The following is a 16,529-nucleotide window of genomic DNA, read 5'->3' on the forward strand; positions in this document are numbered from 1 at the left end:
TCCCAGGCTTCCAGCACCGGTGCCATTACCCTGCTGAATAATGGGTGCATCAGACTGCTGCTTATTTAGAGGCAAATCTGGAGTTTATTTAAGGAGACTTGTAAGCTGAAGCCTGTTAAAAGGACGTCCGTGTGTTGTTCAAGGGTGGTATTTATTATTCTGTGCAAGAAAAAATAAACAGAAACCTCAGAGAGTAGCTTTCTTAAGAAAATATACTCACTTTGCTCCCGCCGAGCCAATTCTTAGAGCAAAACAAAAAGGATTCAAACATCAAACCAGTTTGCTTTACAGAACGGGCCCTTAAGGATTGCCTGGTTTGTTAAATCGCCTGAAACCGCGAGTGGCAGAAGTGTCTCCAGCTTACTGGAAGTCTTCTCGGCCGCTCTGCGCGGTTTCGTTATGCCTGATGCGGAAGGATGGCAGCACTGGGACAAAGGACAAAGGCTTACAACCATTTTGAGAACATCTTATCAGTGTTAGCGTTATAAAATATCTGCTGAGGGGAATGATTATCTTGATTTTTTTAAAATATTCTGATCTTTTTACACGCGGTCATTAAAATTTATAGAAGGATTGTTAGCATCCAGCTCGTGTGCTCTTTGTACTTCCTTCTGAGGGAAGCTTTCGCTCGCTGTACAAACATCCCTTGGTGTTTGCTCTGCAGGAGCAGGTGGTAATGAACCTGGACAGCAGGCTCCTGATCTTCCCCCTCTACATCTGCTGTAACTTTTTGTACACGTCGCCGGAGAAGAAGACGGACAGCGAGGCGCTGCTGGAAAACTTGGAAAGCTGAGACCTGTTGAGCGGGACGCAGCAGCGCTCGTACGGCTCCGTATGCCTGCTTTATACCTTAAATGCCCTGCTGACGCACGGAGCTTTGACAACAAAAGGCCTTACACTGTAGCAAATGAGACACGGCCTTAGTATACTCTATGCATATCTGAAGAGATCAGAAGTGATATAGGCCAAAACTAGTTACCCTGCACTCGTTTTGTGTTTCCGTTCCGCGTCTTCAGACGACAGCCATTCCACGTTCGAGAGGCGTTCCGCTCTTGTCATTTTTCTGGGTGAAAACTGAGCCAAATTGGGAATAGGGAATTTGTGTGAGTGACGCGTCGCTAACGGAGCTGTCCAATTGTAAGCACGCGCTGTAGGACGTGTGCTTAGTGCGCTGGGTTTGGTTTGGTTTGGTTTTAAATAACTGGTTTGTAAATACCAGCTCCGTATTCAGCTTGCTTTTCTGGTCCTTTCCTTATCCACGAGGGCCAAATACATCCCTGTAGTTGATGCCCGTCAGTGTTAGTTATTTAACTGGACAGATTTTCAGACCTGCTTGGTTTTTAAGCCATTACTGCATCTCATGTAGATGCTTTTCTTTCTCGTTTATCCGCCTTTTTTAATGTTTCAGCAAAATTTTCTCTTCAGGTTTTTAGCATGTGAATTTGCTAATTTGCTCAAAAATGAATTTTTTTTTTTTTCCACCTACTGAACATAACCTAATGTAAGCATCGTGTGGGTCTGCTACACAGCAGCAGCTTTCAGCTAGGATTCTGCTGAATCCTTCCTGTACTCACATAAACCAAATACCAATTCTTAAACATTGTTTTTTTTTTTTTTGGGACTTGTTTTAACTGTTACATTGGGAATATATCCCATTTTTGCTCAGGAACTTGTGACCTTTGAGTGCCTTTTGAGTAGCATGTGTTCACACAAACTTCACATCAGTTAAGCAAGGTCACAGGATCCAAAGTAAGAGCTGGGAACAAGGGATTCACTTTGAGTTGGTTTGATGAGCGAGTCGAGCCCAAGAGGTACGCTGTGTTTGTTTCTCGTGTGTGTTGGGTTTTGTTTGACTATTACAGTTTTGAATTCTTAACATCAGGATTTTTGGATTCAAGGTGGGAATTTTTGCCTCTTTAGTAGCCTATTTTTTTAACGTATAAAACCATTTGTACTTTATAACGAGGATGAAATCATTAGGCAAGATGGAGAAAGGTGGCAACTTGTCAATAAATGACTTGAAGTGGAAGACTCGCTGGTGTCTGTCCTTTTGTGCCAGGAATTGCATTCTTCTGTTAGACTCAGCCTGTGGATGCGCCTCTCCATCTAATCTTGCGTTCTCTTACTCCTTTGGGCCAGGAGCAGAAGAACTTTAAGGCTTTCAATCTGCTCAAGCATCAACCTTCGGGTTTAGATGCTTGAGCACTTCAGTAAAAAGCTTTTAAAACCGTCACTGATTCAGCAGGAGGAAACCTGGGCTGCTCGTTACTGCCGGAAGAGAACCGGTTCGTTAAAATACCTGCTTTTCCAGGCCTGGCTGGTGGGTTGAGCTGCCCGAGGGCTCCTGCTCTGTGCTGAGAGCTTGCCCCGCTGCAAGGTGCAGGACCGGCTCCTGCTCTGCCCCTACGCCCTGCTGGCTCCCGGGGCTGGTTGCACCCGCTGCCCTGCCCGCCCGGCGGGCGGCGAGATGGGGCAAGAGCTCGCCTGAGACACACGTCGATTTCTTTCTCCAGACATTGATGACTCCATCCCTTGATCTACGGGTCTCCGGGTCCCACCTCCGCCCTCCTGGCTGTGTTGGGACTGTCAGGGTGAAGAAATCCCTGCCCAGCGCCGTCCTTCATCCCAGGGGATAGGGGTCAGGGCTCGGGGATGGGGCTGGTGGTGCAGGCGCCCTTCCCAAGGGGTTGCTACGGAGTGGCAGGAGCACAGAAATCCAAACACAGCACAACTTAGCCCAGAAAATGGGTGTTTTTTTTTTTTTTTTTCCTCTCTTTTTTTTATTTGTCACTGACTAGGAGCAGCAATCGTGGCAAAGGGGAGCTGAGAAGTACAACACCACGCTCAGGAAAACGGTATGAAAAGTACAAAAATAAGGAAGCCTATATATAATATCATCGCAGTCAATTACTAAAAATAAATATTGTAAACACGAAATAACAACATCAGGTGAATCTAGTCACTCGTTTCTGCTAGCAGCCGGACAGTCTTTGGCTTTATTTAACTCCCCCTGCCCCGCACGGAGCCAGCGTCCGCATTAAGATGCATTTTCTTTGTTTCAGGTTTGAAAGAGAGCAGCCTGAGAGGGATGTCAGCGGGTGATTAATTTGATTCCCTCTTGCTCCAAGCTCCCTTGTGACCGGGAGTCGCCCCTTCAGTGCCCACTCCTCTGCCAGAGCAAGAGAAGCGATGTGCCAAGAGAAGGTTCCTCCTCTTTATCAGGAGAGGAGGAGAGCGTGGTGAGGTGGGGCACCGAGGTTCCTGGTTCCAGTGTATTTGGTCGCTGTTTTACCACGGCACCCGTTGCACGGGGATGCGTGGATTTGGGGTATTTTGCACCCAGTCCTTGTCACCCTCCTTTCTCTGGCCAACAGCCTGGGCACATCCTGATCGCCTGGGGGGAGGCAACGTGGCCCCGGGCCACCCCAGGACAACCCCCTCTGGGTTATCCCCTGCCAGCTGCTTCCAGGCCAGAGCTCTGCACCTCGGGAACTCTCAGGTCCTCCCTCCACCTCAGGTGACAGGAGATGATACGCGGCCTTTGGCCCCGAGAAAGGAAGAGGCAAATTGCAAGGCTCGGTATTCTGTTGCTTATAAAAAAAGCAGTAACAATAAAACCCTGTCCAAAGTACCCCAAGAACGATCCCTGGGGAGGAAAGGGTGGCATCCTGCCATGGGAGATGCCAGCAGGAAGGAGCACAAGGAAAATGCATCTGAATGGGGACAACCAAGCAAAACAAAACGAAAGCCATCCTACGTCCACAGAGCAGCGCTTCTCGCCGGAGGAGAGGCGGGCTGGTCAGCCTGTCCCTCTCCGTACATAGATTCGATCTTCCCTTCAAGTCAATAATTACAGTTTCAGCTTCCCTTCTTCATTTTAAACACATTCACATAACGTGCCACGGCGACATTTTGGTGTGAGCTTACAATCAGACCAACGGAGCCTGAATCGGCCACGAGCGCAGGGCTGTGCGCGGTCCCCATCCTCCCCGCCCTGTCCCCAAAAACGACACTTGCAGAAAATTTAACCCAGACGGACGAAGCTGCTGCGTGTCGCCAAAGGGGCACAGCTGAGTAAGTCCCTAGGAGGTGAAAAACACCGCCGCTGCGGCACCCTTCTGCACGATGGAGCAGGCAACGACCTTTCTGTTCCAAGTTTTCAGCAGGTAAGACCTCAGTCGTCTCAGGAAATAATCACACACAACTGCTTGGTATCGGATTAGAGGATTTCTGTAGCGTCTTTAAAAAATTTATTTAATAGCTTCTAAAACTTCCACTAAACTTGGTTTCTTACATCACCTCTATACACAGTCAGATTCCATCATAATTGTCTTGAGGCTCATAAAAAAATAAGCATTTAAAATGCCCAAAGAGCAATTTTGCTTTAGAATTGTGCTACTGAACTCGACCCCCCAACATAGAAGAGATACTTTTGGTAATAAGGTGACCCCAAGCAGTATAAAAATATACATAAAAATACCCAAAAACCTCTGTCCTCCAAACTGAAGGTCTGTTCATGGGAATTATTATTATTATCATTATTATTATTTTTGTATATCACTGGATTTCGTTACCTTCCACTAAATATTTACAGAAACACACGTGCCCCTGCTGGTTCCCCTCACCCCCCCCCCCCCCAGGCTCTCCTGCTGGTGAAATCGGGGGCTGCTCTGCACCACGGTGCACGCAGCCTTGGGAAGGGGCTGAGGTGACAGCCCCGAGTGGCGTCGGGGTGACACTGATCGGGGGCACTGGGGTGGCACCGCGTCGATCAGGCCCTGGGTGTTGGCAGGGGATGAGGCTGCCACGAACTGGGGGTGACAGCAGGGTTGGCTCCTTCGTCCCCTGCCTGCAGCACGGCCCTGGCTTTCTGGTGCCCCCTTCACTCCGGGGACAAAGGATGCCTGAAGTTCTTGCACAACCACCCTCAGAATTTGGCTCTTTTTCTCCAGTCTACCCCAAGGAAATTTTAAATTAAAAAGAAAGAAAAGGAAAGAAGTACTCCGTACCATTCTTAAATGACATTAACATGACGTGGAAGCTAAGCAGCACGCCCCCCGAGGCCAGGTACATGAAAAGATGTACACTCTCTCGAGACGTGGGCGCGCGACGTGCCAACTCAGGTACCCCCTGATGGCTAGGAAGACGTGGAGCTATTCCACAGACAAAATGAGCCAAGACTCACCGCGCCGGCCGAGGACACAAATCCGGGATGCTTCTGCACGCCTTCTTCGCACGCGTGCGTGCGGCGGGGCCGGGTGCTAGCGGTGGGCAGGGGGCACGCGGCCACGCTCGAGTAGGGTGCGGGTGGGAGGTGGGGGTGCGGGGCTTGCCCCCTGCCTCCCCCGGGGTTCCCCGGTTCCACCGGAGCCACCTCGGGTCCACCAGGCCGGGCTCCGCTCGCCGCTCCGTGCGGAGATACGTGGCGCCTCTCGGTGCGGTTTCGCACCCCGTGCTCGAAGACTTGCCATGACTTTCATGGAAATAACACAGCCGTGATCAGGGTAAAAGACTAATGGAGGGCTTTAGCTCCATCTGAAAGAGGTTTGCTTTCTACAGCACGGACACACGACGTAGATAAATAGGTACTGGTTACTGTAAAGTGACGATGCAGCGTCGGCATTACTCTAATGTTTCTGCCATCAGGGAACGCGTGAGCGGCCAGGAGGCGCGGGGAGGAGTGCTGGTGCTCGGCGTCGGCTGCGGCTGGGATGGGTTCACAGCTGAAGACACTTTTAGCTTTACTCGACACGAGGTTTTTACAGCATGCAACCAAACGCCCCAGACAACGTTTTGTACAACGCGTCTCCAGTCCCGCCCGCGGCATCCCGAGGGACTGAGTAAAGCTAAGAGTCTGCTTGCGAGGGGAGGCCACGTGTGTGTGTGGGGGTGTGTGTACGGAGGGAGGGAATGGGGAAGGAAATCGGTTTTGATGAAACCAAGCTCTTCGGCAAACCTCTCTCCTCCTACCGCTGGCCGGCCTCCCGGATGCGGCAAGCCACCGCCGTGATGAGCGCCGCGCCCTTGCCGCTGCCATCCTCCGACTGCAGGAAGGTCACCTCGCACTTGGGGGACAGCTGCTTCACTGTCTCGTGCATGACGGTGGAGAAGCTGCGGGGAAGGACAAGGACAAGGAGCTCGTGAGGCCTGTGGGAGGACGATGTGCCCAAGGCTGCCCTGCGCGGCCGCACAAGATGGCCGCCAGCGGCCATTGCTGCGGGGGCTGAGGAGAAAGGCGGGCAGGGAGAGAAAGGGCGGCGGAGGGCATGCGTTAAATCCACATTGCACGCCCAGAGCCAAACCTGGCCCCACCTGTGCCCCCCCCCCAAGGCCAAGAAGCCCCTCACCAGCCTCACCAGAGGAGGTTTTAGCTGCCCCCTACCCATGGTTGGGTTCAATCCGGACCTGGCTCCCCAGCCATTAGGGAGCAGCCTCCCAAGCCAAGCCCCCGCTTCCCTCCCCAGCCCCTATCTCCTCGGATGACCCCCTCGAGCTACTCACTGCGGGTGCAGCTTGTAGAGCGTGCCGTCCACGCCGACCGTCACCTTGAGGAAGTCCAAGCCGCGGTTCTCCCGGATCTTGTCCACCACGGCCGCCATGCCGGCCCCGCAGAGCTGGGCGGCGCGCCGGGCCACCACCGTGCACACCTCCTTCACGATGATGCTGTCGTCGCACGTGCTCTCCAGGCCCAGGTGCTGGAGGATGGAGCGGACTTGCAGCAGGGCCAGGCAGTCGCTGGGGAGGACGCGAAGGTTGGGCAGCGTTAGGAGATGGGGGCAGCATGGATGCGTGGCTTCCCCTTCCTCATCCTCCTCCTGCACAGCCCGGGTGCTCCTGGCTCGGGGAGCACCAACCCAAGGGGCTTCACAGGCAGAAGATGGAGGAGTCCGTGTTGCCACCCCCCAAACCCAGTTTCCCTGTCCCAAATCCCTGGATTTTACCCAATTATTTTCAATGTATTGCACCCTGGTGCTGAGTGGAGCGCTTGGGGCTTCTCCCGCAAGACCTGGGAACACTCCTCCCAAGCTCCAACCTGCAGCAGCGAGGCCAGGATCAGGTCCTCACCTTTCTATCTGGGACAGGAACTTGGTCTCAAAGATCCCTCTGGTCTTCAGCCTCTCGGAGATCCGTCCGCGGAAGAGCAGCCCTCGCTTGGTGAAGTCCATCAGGATGTTCCGGACGATCTCCCCCAGGTACATCCCGCTGATCATCTTCTCAAACCTGGCACAGAGAGGGCAGGGCTGAACCTCGGGGCACGAAGGATCCGGATGGATTCACCGGGAGGCAGACGGGGCAACCCGGAGCTGCTCCTGGACACCTCATCTCCACCTTCCGACACCTCCCCACAGGGACACCAGGGGCGAAGGGACACTCGTCACAGCCCCCCAAGCCCCCCCACACCTTTGTTTCCCGGGGTTGAGAGACAGCTCATCCACGGCCAAGTCAAACTCTGTCCGTATGTCATCCAGACACCCGCTGTCGCCGAAGGCGCCCCACTCCATGTTGATGCACATCCTGCCCTCGTCGCCTTCCACCAGCTCCACGTTCCTCATCTCCTCCATGTAGCAGGCGTTGCTGCCCGTGCCTGCGGGGAGAGGAACATTTGTCACCGGGGCAGACGGTGAAAAGCAAGGTGTGAAGGCCAGGCAGAAGCCTTCGGACACCCTTTTCAACGAGATCCCAGAAGAGGAGGCGCTGGGAGCAGGCGTCGGTTCCTGGCCAGGGTCAGGGTGAGGGGAGGAACCCCGTAAGAAAGCCGCAGCTCTTACCGACTATCAGCCCCACTTCACAGAACGGATCTTCATAGCCACACGTCATCATGGTGCCGACCGTGTCGTTCACCACCGCCACCACATCTAGGTCGAACTCCTAGAGGGAAGGGGTCGCATGTCTTACCGCTGAGGGACACAGCTCGCTGCGCTGCTCCCGGGGTTGGGAAGGGACCCGTGGGCTTCCTACGGCCCCACGCTTCTGCCGGAGGGTGCCTGGAGCTCAGAACAGCTCCAGTAAGATGCAACCAGAGAGGAAGCGTCATGCTGGGACATCCCTAACAGAAAGAGCCCTCGGGGCAGGAGCTTTGGGCAGTCTGCACGGAGGCAGCGGTGTCCCCTCAGCTCATGGGGACGTCTGCTCCTTCCTGACCAGGAGCTGGCTCCTAGCTCCAGGGCCTGAAAATCCAACCTCTAGTGATGACTAAGGGTGGTTGTTAAGACTCAGACACTCATTAGCCGTGCTCAGCCCATTAATTTGCAGCCCAATTAAAGACGCCAGAGAGAGTCGGGATGTGGGAGTGAGAAGCCGGCTTCTCAGCGGCGCGGCCGCTCACCTCTCTCCTGTGGATGGCCTCCTTCAGCAGGCTCACCACATCCTCTCCCTCGCAGCCGGTCGCTTTGAAGCCTTTTGTCCACTTGAGGAGAATCCCCTGGGGTGGAAGAAGAACCGGGTAAATGGGGAGGGAGGGGGGCACCCCCGGCCCACCAGCTCGCGGTGGGCACCCTCAGGTGTCTGCCCGTGGATGGGTGGGTTGGGTGTACCTCATCCAGGCTGGTCTGCTTGCAAGGGAAGGAGAAGGTGAACCCCAGCGGGAGCGAAACGCCCTTCATTCCCATGTATTCCAGGAAGTCGGAGATGCAGTGGACGATGTGGTCGAAGAGCTGGGTGCACAAAAAAAGAGGAAGCGGTTACAACCTCGGTGAGGAACACCAACCTGCCCAACAGACCCGAGACAGCAACCTGCGGGTGCCACGGGGACACTTCCCTCCTCAGGGTGTCCCCAGAGCCCATCTGGCTCCTTCTAGAAACGCTCCCCATCCCCGAGTGCTGCCCAAAGTGGTTTGCAGAGCACAGAGCGCAACTGGAGACATCTCTCACTGCTTGTGTGCTTCCAGAGCCCGTGGCCGGCCGGCGTTGGCCATCTGAGCTGCTGCTGCTGCCACCCCAGGGCACCCTCCGCCTCCAGCAGCCCGTCCTCACCTCCTCGCCCGTCCCCTGCATGATCTCCAGCGGGATGGAGTAGATCTTGTTGTGCATCTCCACGCCGCGCCTCATCCCGTTCCGCACGCGCACCAGCAGCACGCGGAAGTTTGTGCCCCCCAGGTCCAGGGCGAGGAAATCGCCTTTTTCTGAAAACCAGGAGAGAATCATTAGGAGAGAGACCCCAACAGGGAGCATCGTGGACATGGCCCACAGGCTGACCCCAATCTGCCTTCATCCTGGGAGGCCCAGAAACCGAGACCTGGATGGGAATGGGTTGGGAATGGGATAGGAAGGAGCTGCAGGTGGAAAGCAGGAAGGCGCTGGAGAAGTCTCTCCAGACCTCAGGAGACTCCTTGCCAAGGGGCAGGTGCACACCCGAGCCCCAGACAGACCTGGGAGCACAACCCAGGACAAGAGCGGTGAGAAACCTGCGGCGGAGCGAGCACACCCAGAGCAGAGCTTTGTGTTGGGTGCAGGCTGGCCTGGGGGCACTTCCCAGTCTCGTACTGGAAGCTCAAGCCCTTGGTGCCACTCACACGGTACAGAGGGAAGGACAAAGGTCCCAGCCTCTCCTGGGTGGTTCGGATGTTCGAGCCGAGATGCTCCTTGCCCTACACAGGACACGAGCAGGTTGGTGCCTCACCTGTCCCATCCGGAGTCGAGCACACGTAGGTGGGCAGCATCTTCACCGTGGCCTTGGCGTGCGTCTCCTTGCCCAGCCCCTTCTCCATCTCCACCCTCATCCTCCGCTTCACCTCCAGGAGCTGCTCGTGGCTCAGTTTGAGCGCCTCCAAGATCTTCTGCCTCGCCTTGTGCTGGGCGGCCAGCCTGTAGGCCACGGCCGTCACCATGGCTGCCCCCTTGCCGCTGCCGTCTTCCGACCTCACGAAGCGGATCTCGCAGTCGGGCAGCAGCTTCCGCACCGTCTTATGGAGGCGCCGGGCAAAGCTACGGAGGAGGAGGAAGAAGAGGACCCGAGTGAGCCACCACGGGTCACATCAACCTCTGGGATGGCAAACGAGGAGGATTTGGGATCCAAACGGATTTGGGTCCCCACCGGCCTCCCGCCGACGCTTCGTGGACTTACTGGGGATGCTTCTTGTAGACGGAGCCGTCCACGCCGACCGTGGAGCGCAGCCGGTCCACGCCCTTGTTCTCCTTGATGCGCCGCAGCACGGCGGCCAGGGTGGCCCCGCACAGGTTGGCCGAGCGGGTGGAGACGATCTGGCAGATGCGGTGGGTGGCCAGGCAGTCCTCGTGGGACGGCTCCAGGCCCAGCTTGGTGAGGATCTCGTGGGCTTTCTGCAGCCCTTCTTTCTCCCTGGACAGACAAAACAGAAGGGATTCATGCCTAGAAATCCTGCTTTCGCCACCTGAGGTGTCCCAGTTGGCCCGATTGGTCCGGTTTCCCCCAGTGTAGGTGTCAGGAGGTGCTGGGACCTCCAAAAAAAACCACCCAGACCCTACTTACTTCTCGATAGCGGAGACGTATCTGGTCTCGAAGTGGCCGGTAGTGCGCAGGTCTGACGTGAGCTTCCCCCGGAACAAGAGCCCCTCCTTGGCCATCTTCACCAGGATGAGCCGGACCAGCTCTCCCATGTACATGCCGCTGATCATCTTCTCGAACCTGCCAAAGGGGCGAGCACCAGATGCATTTGTTTGGGTACCAGAGGTGGCCACCAGCAGGCACGCAAAAATCGGCTGGTACCCCAACAGGAGGGTAGATCTGAGCTATTCAAGGCCGTGGTGTGCCTGTGCCCCTGCAAGAACCAAGGCCAGGCTGGCCTTACACCCTCGGCTGTGACACCGCAGCCTCCCAGGCACAACCCCGGTGTCTTTTTCCGTATTTTATCCCATCACCAAGAAATTAAAGGCACGTTGATGGGCGTCCCCCTGCTTAGGGCTACCTGAGGGGCAGAGATTCCCCTTAATCCCACCGCTGCTGCCAGCTGGGCTGGTACCCAGGGAAGTCTGTAGGACTTGGCTGTGAACATTAGGTGGTGGTGTTCGCTTTTTGATTATCCCACTGGCAGGGGGAAGGAAACAAATCAGCGCATCCGAGCGGAAGGCCGGCGAGGGAAGCGGGCGTTAGGGGGCTCACAGCCCGAATCTCCGACCCATCCCCTGCTGAAGCCGGCAGGGTGGAGGACGCCGTGACCCACGTAACCGGGATGACCGCGTCTGTCCCCCAGCGCCAGCACGACGGGAGGACAAAGCAACGCGGAGCAAAGCCCAGGAGGCCGGGAACCTGCTTACAGCTGCTTGCCGGGGTTGAGCGAGCCCATGTCGATCTCGTGGTCGAACTCCGTCCTGATGTCGTTGAGCGCGCCGTCGTCGCCGAAGGCGCCCCACTCCATGTTGATGCACATCCTGCCCTCGTCCCCTTCCACCAGGTCGATGTGCCGCATCTCCTCCATGTAGCAGGCGTTGGTGCCAGTACCTGAACCAGGCGTGGGGACTCGGTCACGCGGAGGTGACAAAGGGTGCCGGGTTCCCCTTATTCTCCGTAATTTGCACCATACAAAACACTAAACCGCCTCCTTGGTTCACACAGAAGAACAAACAGGCAGTGCTGTTTGCTTTCAAGGTCGCTGCCGCCTTTCTCGCTCCCCAAAAGACCCCAAACCCGCAAGGAACGTGATCCCCTTCGGGAGCTGCTCAGGACGGACCCGAGTTCTTCCCCGCTCAGCGCTGCTCACCGACAATGAGTCCGACTTCGCAGTTGTGGTCATCGTAGCCGCAGGTCATCATGGTGCCCACGGTGTCGTTCACCACGGCCACGATGTCTATGTCAAAGTCCTGAAACGGAGGAGAGGAGGCTGAGCGCCGCCGAACCCGATCACGGCACCTCCGCAAACCCCACGCGCCCCCCGCCCCATCCCCGCGGGACCTGCGTGGCTCCTTACCCCTCGCTTCTTGATGGCCTTGCGCAGCAGGGACACCACGTCCTTCCCCTCCACGCTGCTGCACTTGAACCCCTTCGTCCAGGTGACGAGGATGCTCTGCGCAGGGACAGCAAGAACCAGAGCTCAGCGGGACCCACGCGCCTCGGGGTCCCCAAATCACCCGGCCCAGCGCCCGGACGGACAGACAGACAGCGCTGCAGGCGGCGTTCCCTCCCTGTTATCTCCTGCGAGCCATTGCATCAGCAACGGTTTCCGCATCCCGGTTTATGGCCACGGGCCCGTGAGTCACTCGCTCCCTCCTGCTGGGAACGTGACCTCGGCGGCTGGGTTCATGGAGCCCTGGAGCAGAACCAGCCCCGACGCACGCAGCGGATTCGCGGATCCGTGTGCTACGGGACGCATCTCGCCGCCCCACCGGCACAGGCACCGGGACTGTCCCCGCTTGGGGACGGCAGAGCTGTCCCTGTCACCCAGAACCAAGGTGGCAAATTTTCAGCCCAAGAGCTGGGGGTGCTTTGGCAAGAGGCAGCCAAACAGCCGCCTGCTTTATGGAGGGGAAACCGAGGCACAGAGTGCAACGAACCGGGTGCGACCGCGGGGCCGACGCTTCCTCCCTCAGTGACTTATCCCTTTTACAGCCCTCGCTGCCCCCGCGAGGGAAGCAGACGTCCTTCCCCATTGCCACCACCACATCCCCGGTGCAGAAGTCGTGCCCTGCTGCCGGGGCAGCGTGGAGCTGCCCGGACCCAACCCCTGACCGTGGCGAGTGAGTTAAAAAAAGCCCCCGGGAGCAGGAGACGGCGGCACGTGACGAGCGGAGCAGAGCCACGTGCCTCGGGGCTCGCAGCGAGGTCGCGGGCGCGGATGTGATGCTCGGCACGTCCGTGCTGTGCAGCGCTCGGGGCTGCTGCTGCTTCGCCGAGCGCCGGCTGCGCGGGGGGACGGCTCAGCATCACCCCCCCTGCCCCCCCGAGCCCTGCGCATCCCAAAGCGCTGGGGTTTAGCGGTGGGGATGATCTCAAAGGGTTTTTTTTGCAACCGAAACGGTTCCGATTTGGGGCAGAATGAAAGGCGGAGCGGATCCCGTCACCCACCTCGTCCAGCTTGGTCTGGTGACACGGGAAAGAGAAGGTGAAGCCAAGGGGCAGCTTCTTGTCCTTGATTTTCAGCTTCTCCATGAAGTTGGCCAGGCACTCAGCGATGTGGTCGAAGAGCTGAAAGGTTGAGGGTGTGCATGAGAACGGTGGTCTCATTCTGGGTGCCGGAGGGGTTGGTGTCACCCTCTGTCCCCCACAGCACGCCCGCACGGTCCCGACCTGGTGTCAGGGATCTGGAGCTCCGGGCAAAGCGAGGCAGGAGCCGCCCAGAGCAGGGAGAGGCCGCAATGGGACCAGCCCCAGCCCCAGGAGACATCTCGGTGGCTTGGAGCAACCCTGGCTCCTTCCAAAGGACGGAGCCACCACGCGCTGGGGCTCCCCAGGAGATAGGGGCTGGGGCGTAAAGGAGGGGAGGCTGCCACCCACCTGCCCCCCGCTGCCTCGCATGAGGTCCTCGTGGATTTCGTAGATCTGGCTCTCCATCTCCACCTTCTGCAGGCCGTTGTCGGACACCCTCACCCGCAGCACGCGGAAGTTGGTGCCGCCGAGGTCCAGCGCCAAGAAGTCGCCGTCCTCTGCGAGGAGAGAGCCTGGAGTTAACGGGGCCGGGCCCCTCCGGCAGCATCCCGGAGCACGACGCCCAACCTGGGGACGCGGGGCTGGCCCGGGGGAATCCTGCCCCCTCCCCAGATGTGGGGCAGGGTCTGGGACGGAGCCCCGGGACGAGGTGGGACGTATCCTGACCCCTTGTCCAGGAGAGCGCTGGTCGTGGTGGAAGCAGGACTGGGGGCTCTGCAGGAGGAACCCTGAGCAGCCCCATCCAGGCAAGCCGATGCCCAGAACACCACCCAGAAATGATGCCGTTCGCGGGGAAGACCCCAAAGCAGTGCCATAAGGGAGGTGGCACCAGACTGTCCCCGATCCTTTGGTGCAGGGACCCCGGGAAAGCTCCCAGGTCCCCAGCCCCAGTGACCAAAGCCCTGCTCCGAGGCTGGACCACGCCGCGCTCTCCTTCCTCGAGCCTGGCTAAAACTTTGCTATGGGGGGGGGGACACTGCTCAGGGCTGTCCCACAGCTGGCTGCCCCACGCTTTGTGATTTTTTTCCCCCATTTTACCAAGCACTACGGCAGCTCGCTGACGGATTTGGGATCAACTGAGACCTGGGGGTGCGGGAAAAGCGCCGGCTGTTTCAAAACCCTAGCGGTGCAGGGGGAGAGGGCTGGGGGAAAGCCCTCCATCAGCACTGTTTGGTTGCTGCACACATTTAAATGTGCTGCGCTGGCTGCCCCGGGCAGATTACAGCGCCCGGGGGCCGCATTGTGCCCGGCCCTGCTTTTACAAAGGGGCTGCGGCTGGAACAAAAAGCGTGGTTTATTGGTATTCCAGGGGGAGCGGGCGGCCGGCACCGCTCGGCCGGGCACCGCAGGCGGTGACAGACCCCAAGGGTGGCCTGGAAGTGGCTTCACGGGGCCTTCTTAACCAGGGGTGTCCCAAGGAGCGGTCGTCCCTCCGCAGGAAGGCGGCGAACAGAAATCGGACGGCGGTCCTGAGGCGGTGGTGTCGGGCAGCTTTGGATGAGGGAACGGGGAGGTCTGGGGGGCTCGGGGGCTGCTGGGCTGCAAGGTGGGGTCCTGCCACCGGCCCCTGCTCCAAGCCAAGTGCTCAGGCTGATTCTGGGGTGGTTTCTTGCTCTTTTACCGAGAACGGGGCCTGCAGGGGCTCTGCACGGCCCTCGCTTCACCCCTGGAGCAGCGCAGGCACCCCAGGAGAGCCGCCAGCTCCAAGCACCCTCGGATAAACCTCGGCACGGCTCGGGGCCGGGGCTGCAGCCCCACAGCTGGGGGGGGGTCCCAGAGGTACCCCAGGTCCTGCCCACGGTGGGGTCTCCCCCTTCCCTTCCCCACGGCCCCCTCGGATGGGTTTTCGCAGCAGGTTTCCTTTTTGCAGCACAGCGTTAGGGCACTTCAGCCCTGCGGACCCCTTTTCATGGGGGGGGCAGCCCCACGCCGTGCTTTTTCCCTTCCCCAGAGGACAAAGAGCAAGGACAGGGCTGTCCCCTCGTCCTGCCCGGGTCCAACCTCCCGTGGGAGGCCCGAAGCAGCCTCTCCTCGACCCTACAGACAGCAGCCATCACCACAAAGCAACGACGGGACGTGCCCACGGGCCCCAGGGTACAAAACGCTGGCTGCAAGCCAGAGAGGTGTGAGCGGCGCTTGGCTCTGCAGGAAGAAGAAAAAAGGCAGGGAAAAAAAAAGGAAAACCGGGGAATTTCTCTCCTGCCAAGTTCCAGGATCTGGGCTTGACGGTGGACTGGGTTTGCAAACATCGCAGCCACGTCCTGCCTCAGATTAGGGCCTGCTTATGCGATAAGGGGCGGGCGGCGATGCCGAGCTCCCCGACCAAACAGGAAGGCGAACGCCGAGCTCCGATTCCAGGCAGTTTGCTCTCAGCCCCGAAGACCAGCGTTTAATTCCTTGAAACACACCCGTGCTGCCTGGAAGGAAGTGCTCGGGCTGTTAGCTAAGCGGGCAGGGCGCTCTGCCCTGCTTGGAAATGATTTCTGGCCGGGCTGGGGCCGGGAAAAGCGATCACCTTGCCCAGGAGCCTCGGGGTTTGGTGGCTCCGGGTCCTTTCTGGACCTCGAGGGGTCAAAAGGATGGTGTCTGAAGTCCCCTTCCCGTCGGGGTGACCTGGGACCTGAACTCCCCTTCCAGCGGGGTAGCCTGGGATCCAAAACCCCCTTCCATCGGGGTGGCAGCAGCTCAGCACTGGGAGCATGGGGGGGCTGTGGATGCATCGGGGTGTGCCATGCTATTTTTTTCTGGGGGCTGTTTGCTGCCTCCGGCAGCTGCCAGTGGGATGCTGGGGGCGTCTGAGCACCGCCGTGCCCTCGCCCTGCGTCTCCTGCGGGCACGACCTTGTGTTTGTGTAAGCCCATCTCATCCAGCGGGCATCAGCCGGCGTAATCCGACAGCAGAGACTCTGTGCGGGAGCACAGGGAGGCAGGAAGGGCAAGGACGCTTTGCAGGAGGACGGTGCAGAGCCCTGGGAGCCTCAAAAATAAATAAAATTAAAAAAAAAAAATGGAAAACTGCATCCCTTCGTGCAGCAACGTGCCCCTTGTCACCCTAGACTGCCACCCAAGAGCGGTGGCGATGATGCTGGCTTGCTCTGGGAGCGAAATCCTGGTGGAAAATTGTTTTTTTGGGGGGTTTTTATGGTAAAGGTTTTGCTCGTGCAGCCAGCAGCAGCGGGCGCAGGCTCTCCCTGCGTCGCCCTGCCTCTCCTCGGGGAGCACCGCCACACACGCCCCGCTCGCTCCCGCGCCGCTCCCATCACCTTTGGCTGCCGTTGTTCACGTAGCCGGGGGCAGGATTGGGGCTATCCCTGTAATTAAGGCATTCTCAAATATTTAAAGAGATCTAAATCTCAATCCCGGGGCAGGCGGCCAGGTCCAGCTGTCGGCGGCACCGGGGTGCGGGCTGGCACGCGGCCGGCTCCTGATGCTCCTCGTGGCTCCCCGGGGACCCGAGAGCTGCAGACACCCCC

General features: G+C 58.2%; 2 protein-coding genes across 3 annotated transcripts in view; one reads left to right on the forward strand and one right to left on the reverse strand.

The window, feature by feature from the left end:
• GMCL1 (germ cell-less 1, spermatogenesis associated) overlaps positions 1 to 2,031 on the forward strand; it is an 88,833-nt gene extending 86,802 nt beyond the window's left edge. The window contains exon 14 of the mRNA XM_035344992.1: positions 665 to 2,031. Within this exon, the coding sequence (XP_035200883.1) occupies positions 665 to 793 (129 nt within the window). The 3' untranslated portion in view covers positions 794 to 2,031. The remainder of the gene's footprint in view (positions 1 to 664) is intronic.
• Positions 2,032 to 2,759: 728 nt separating this feature from the next.
• Positions 2,760 to 16,529, reverse strand: part of HK2 (hexokinase 2) — a 21,463-nt gene continuing 7,693 nt past the window's right edge. The window contains exons 3-18 of one of the 2 annotated variants that reach the window (XM_035345050.1): positions 13,406 to 13,554; positions 12,977 to 13,096; positions 11,883 to 11,978; positions 11,676 to 11,775; positions 11,233 to 11,416; positions 10,448 to 10,603; positions 10,064 to 10,297; positions 9,620 to 9,924; positions 8,974 to 9,122; positions 8,535 to 8,654; positions 8,327 to 8,422; positions 7,770 to 7,869; positions 7,402 to 7,585; positions 7,066 to 7,221; positions 6,502 to 6,735; positions 2,760 to 6,111 (exon numbers count right to left, since the gene is read on the reverse strand). In XM_035345050.1, coding sequence (XP_035200941.1) covers positions 5,967 to 6,111; positions 6,502 to 6,735; positions 7,066 to 7,221; positions 7,402 to 7,585; positions 7,770 to 7,869; positions 8,327 to 8,422; positions 8,535 to 8,654; positions 8,974 to 9,122; positions 9,620 to 9,924; positions 10,064 to 10,297; positions 10,448 to 10,603; positions 11,233 to 11,416; positions 11,676 to 11,775; positions 11,883 to 11,978; positions 12,977 to 13,096; positions 13,406 to 13,554 — 2,528 coding nt within the window. In that variant the 3' untranslated portion in view covers positions 2,760 to 5,966. The remainder of the gene's footprint in view (positions 6,112 to 6,501; positions 6,736 to 7,065; positions 7,222 to 7,401; positions 7,586 to 7,769; positions 7,870 to 8,326; positions 8,423 to 8,534; positions 8,655 to 8,973; positions 9,123 to 9,619; positions 9,925 to 10,063; positions 10,298 to 10,447; positions 10,604 to 11,232; positions 11,417 to 11,675; positions 11,776 to 11,882; positions 11,979 to 12,976; positions 13,097 to 13,405; positions 13,555 to 16,529) is intronic. The other variant, XM_035345051.1, reaches the window with a different exon arrangement.

This window comes from Oxyura jamaicensis, chromosome 22, assembly GCF_011077185.1.
Source record: "Oxyura jamaicensis isolate SHBP4307 breed ruddy duck chromosome 22, BPBGC_Ojam_1.0, whole genome shotgun sequence".
Taxonomy (NCBI): Eukaryota; Metazoa; Chordata; class Aves; order Anseriformes; family Anatidae; genus Oxyura; species Oxyura jamaicensis.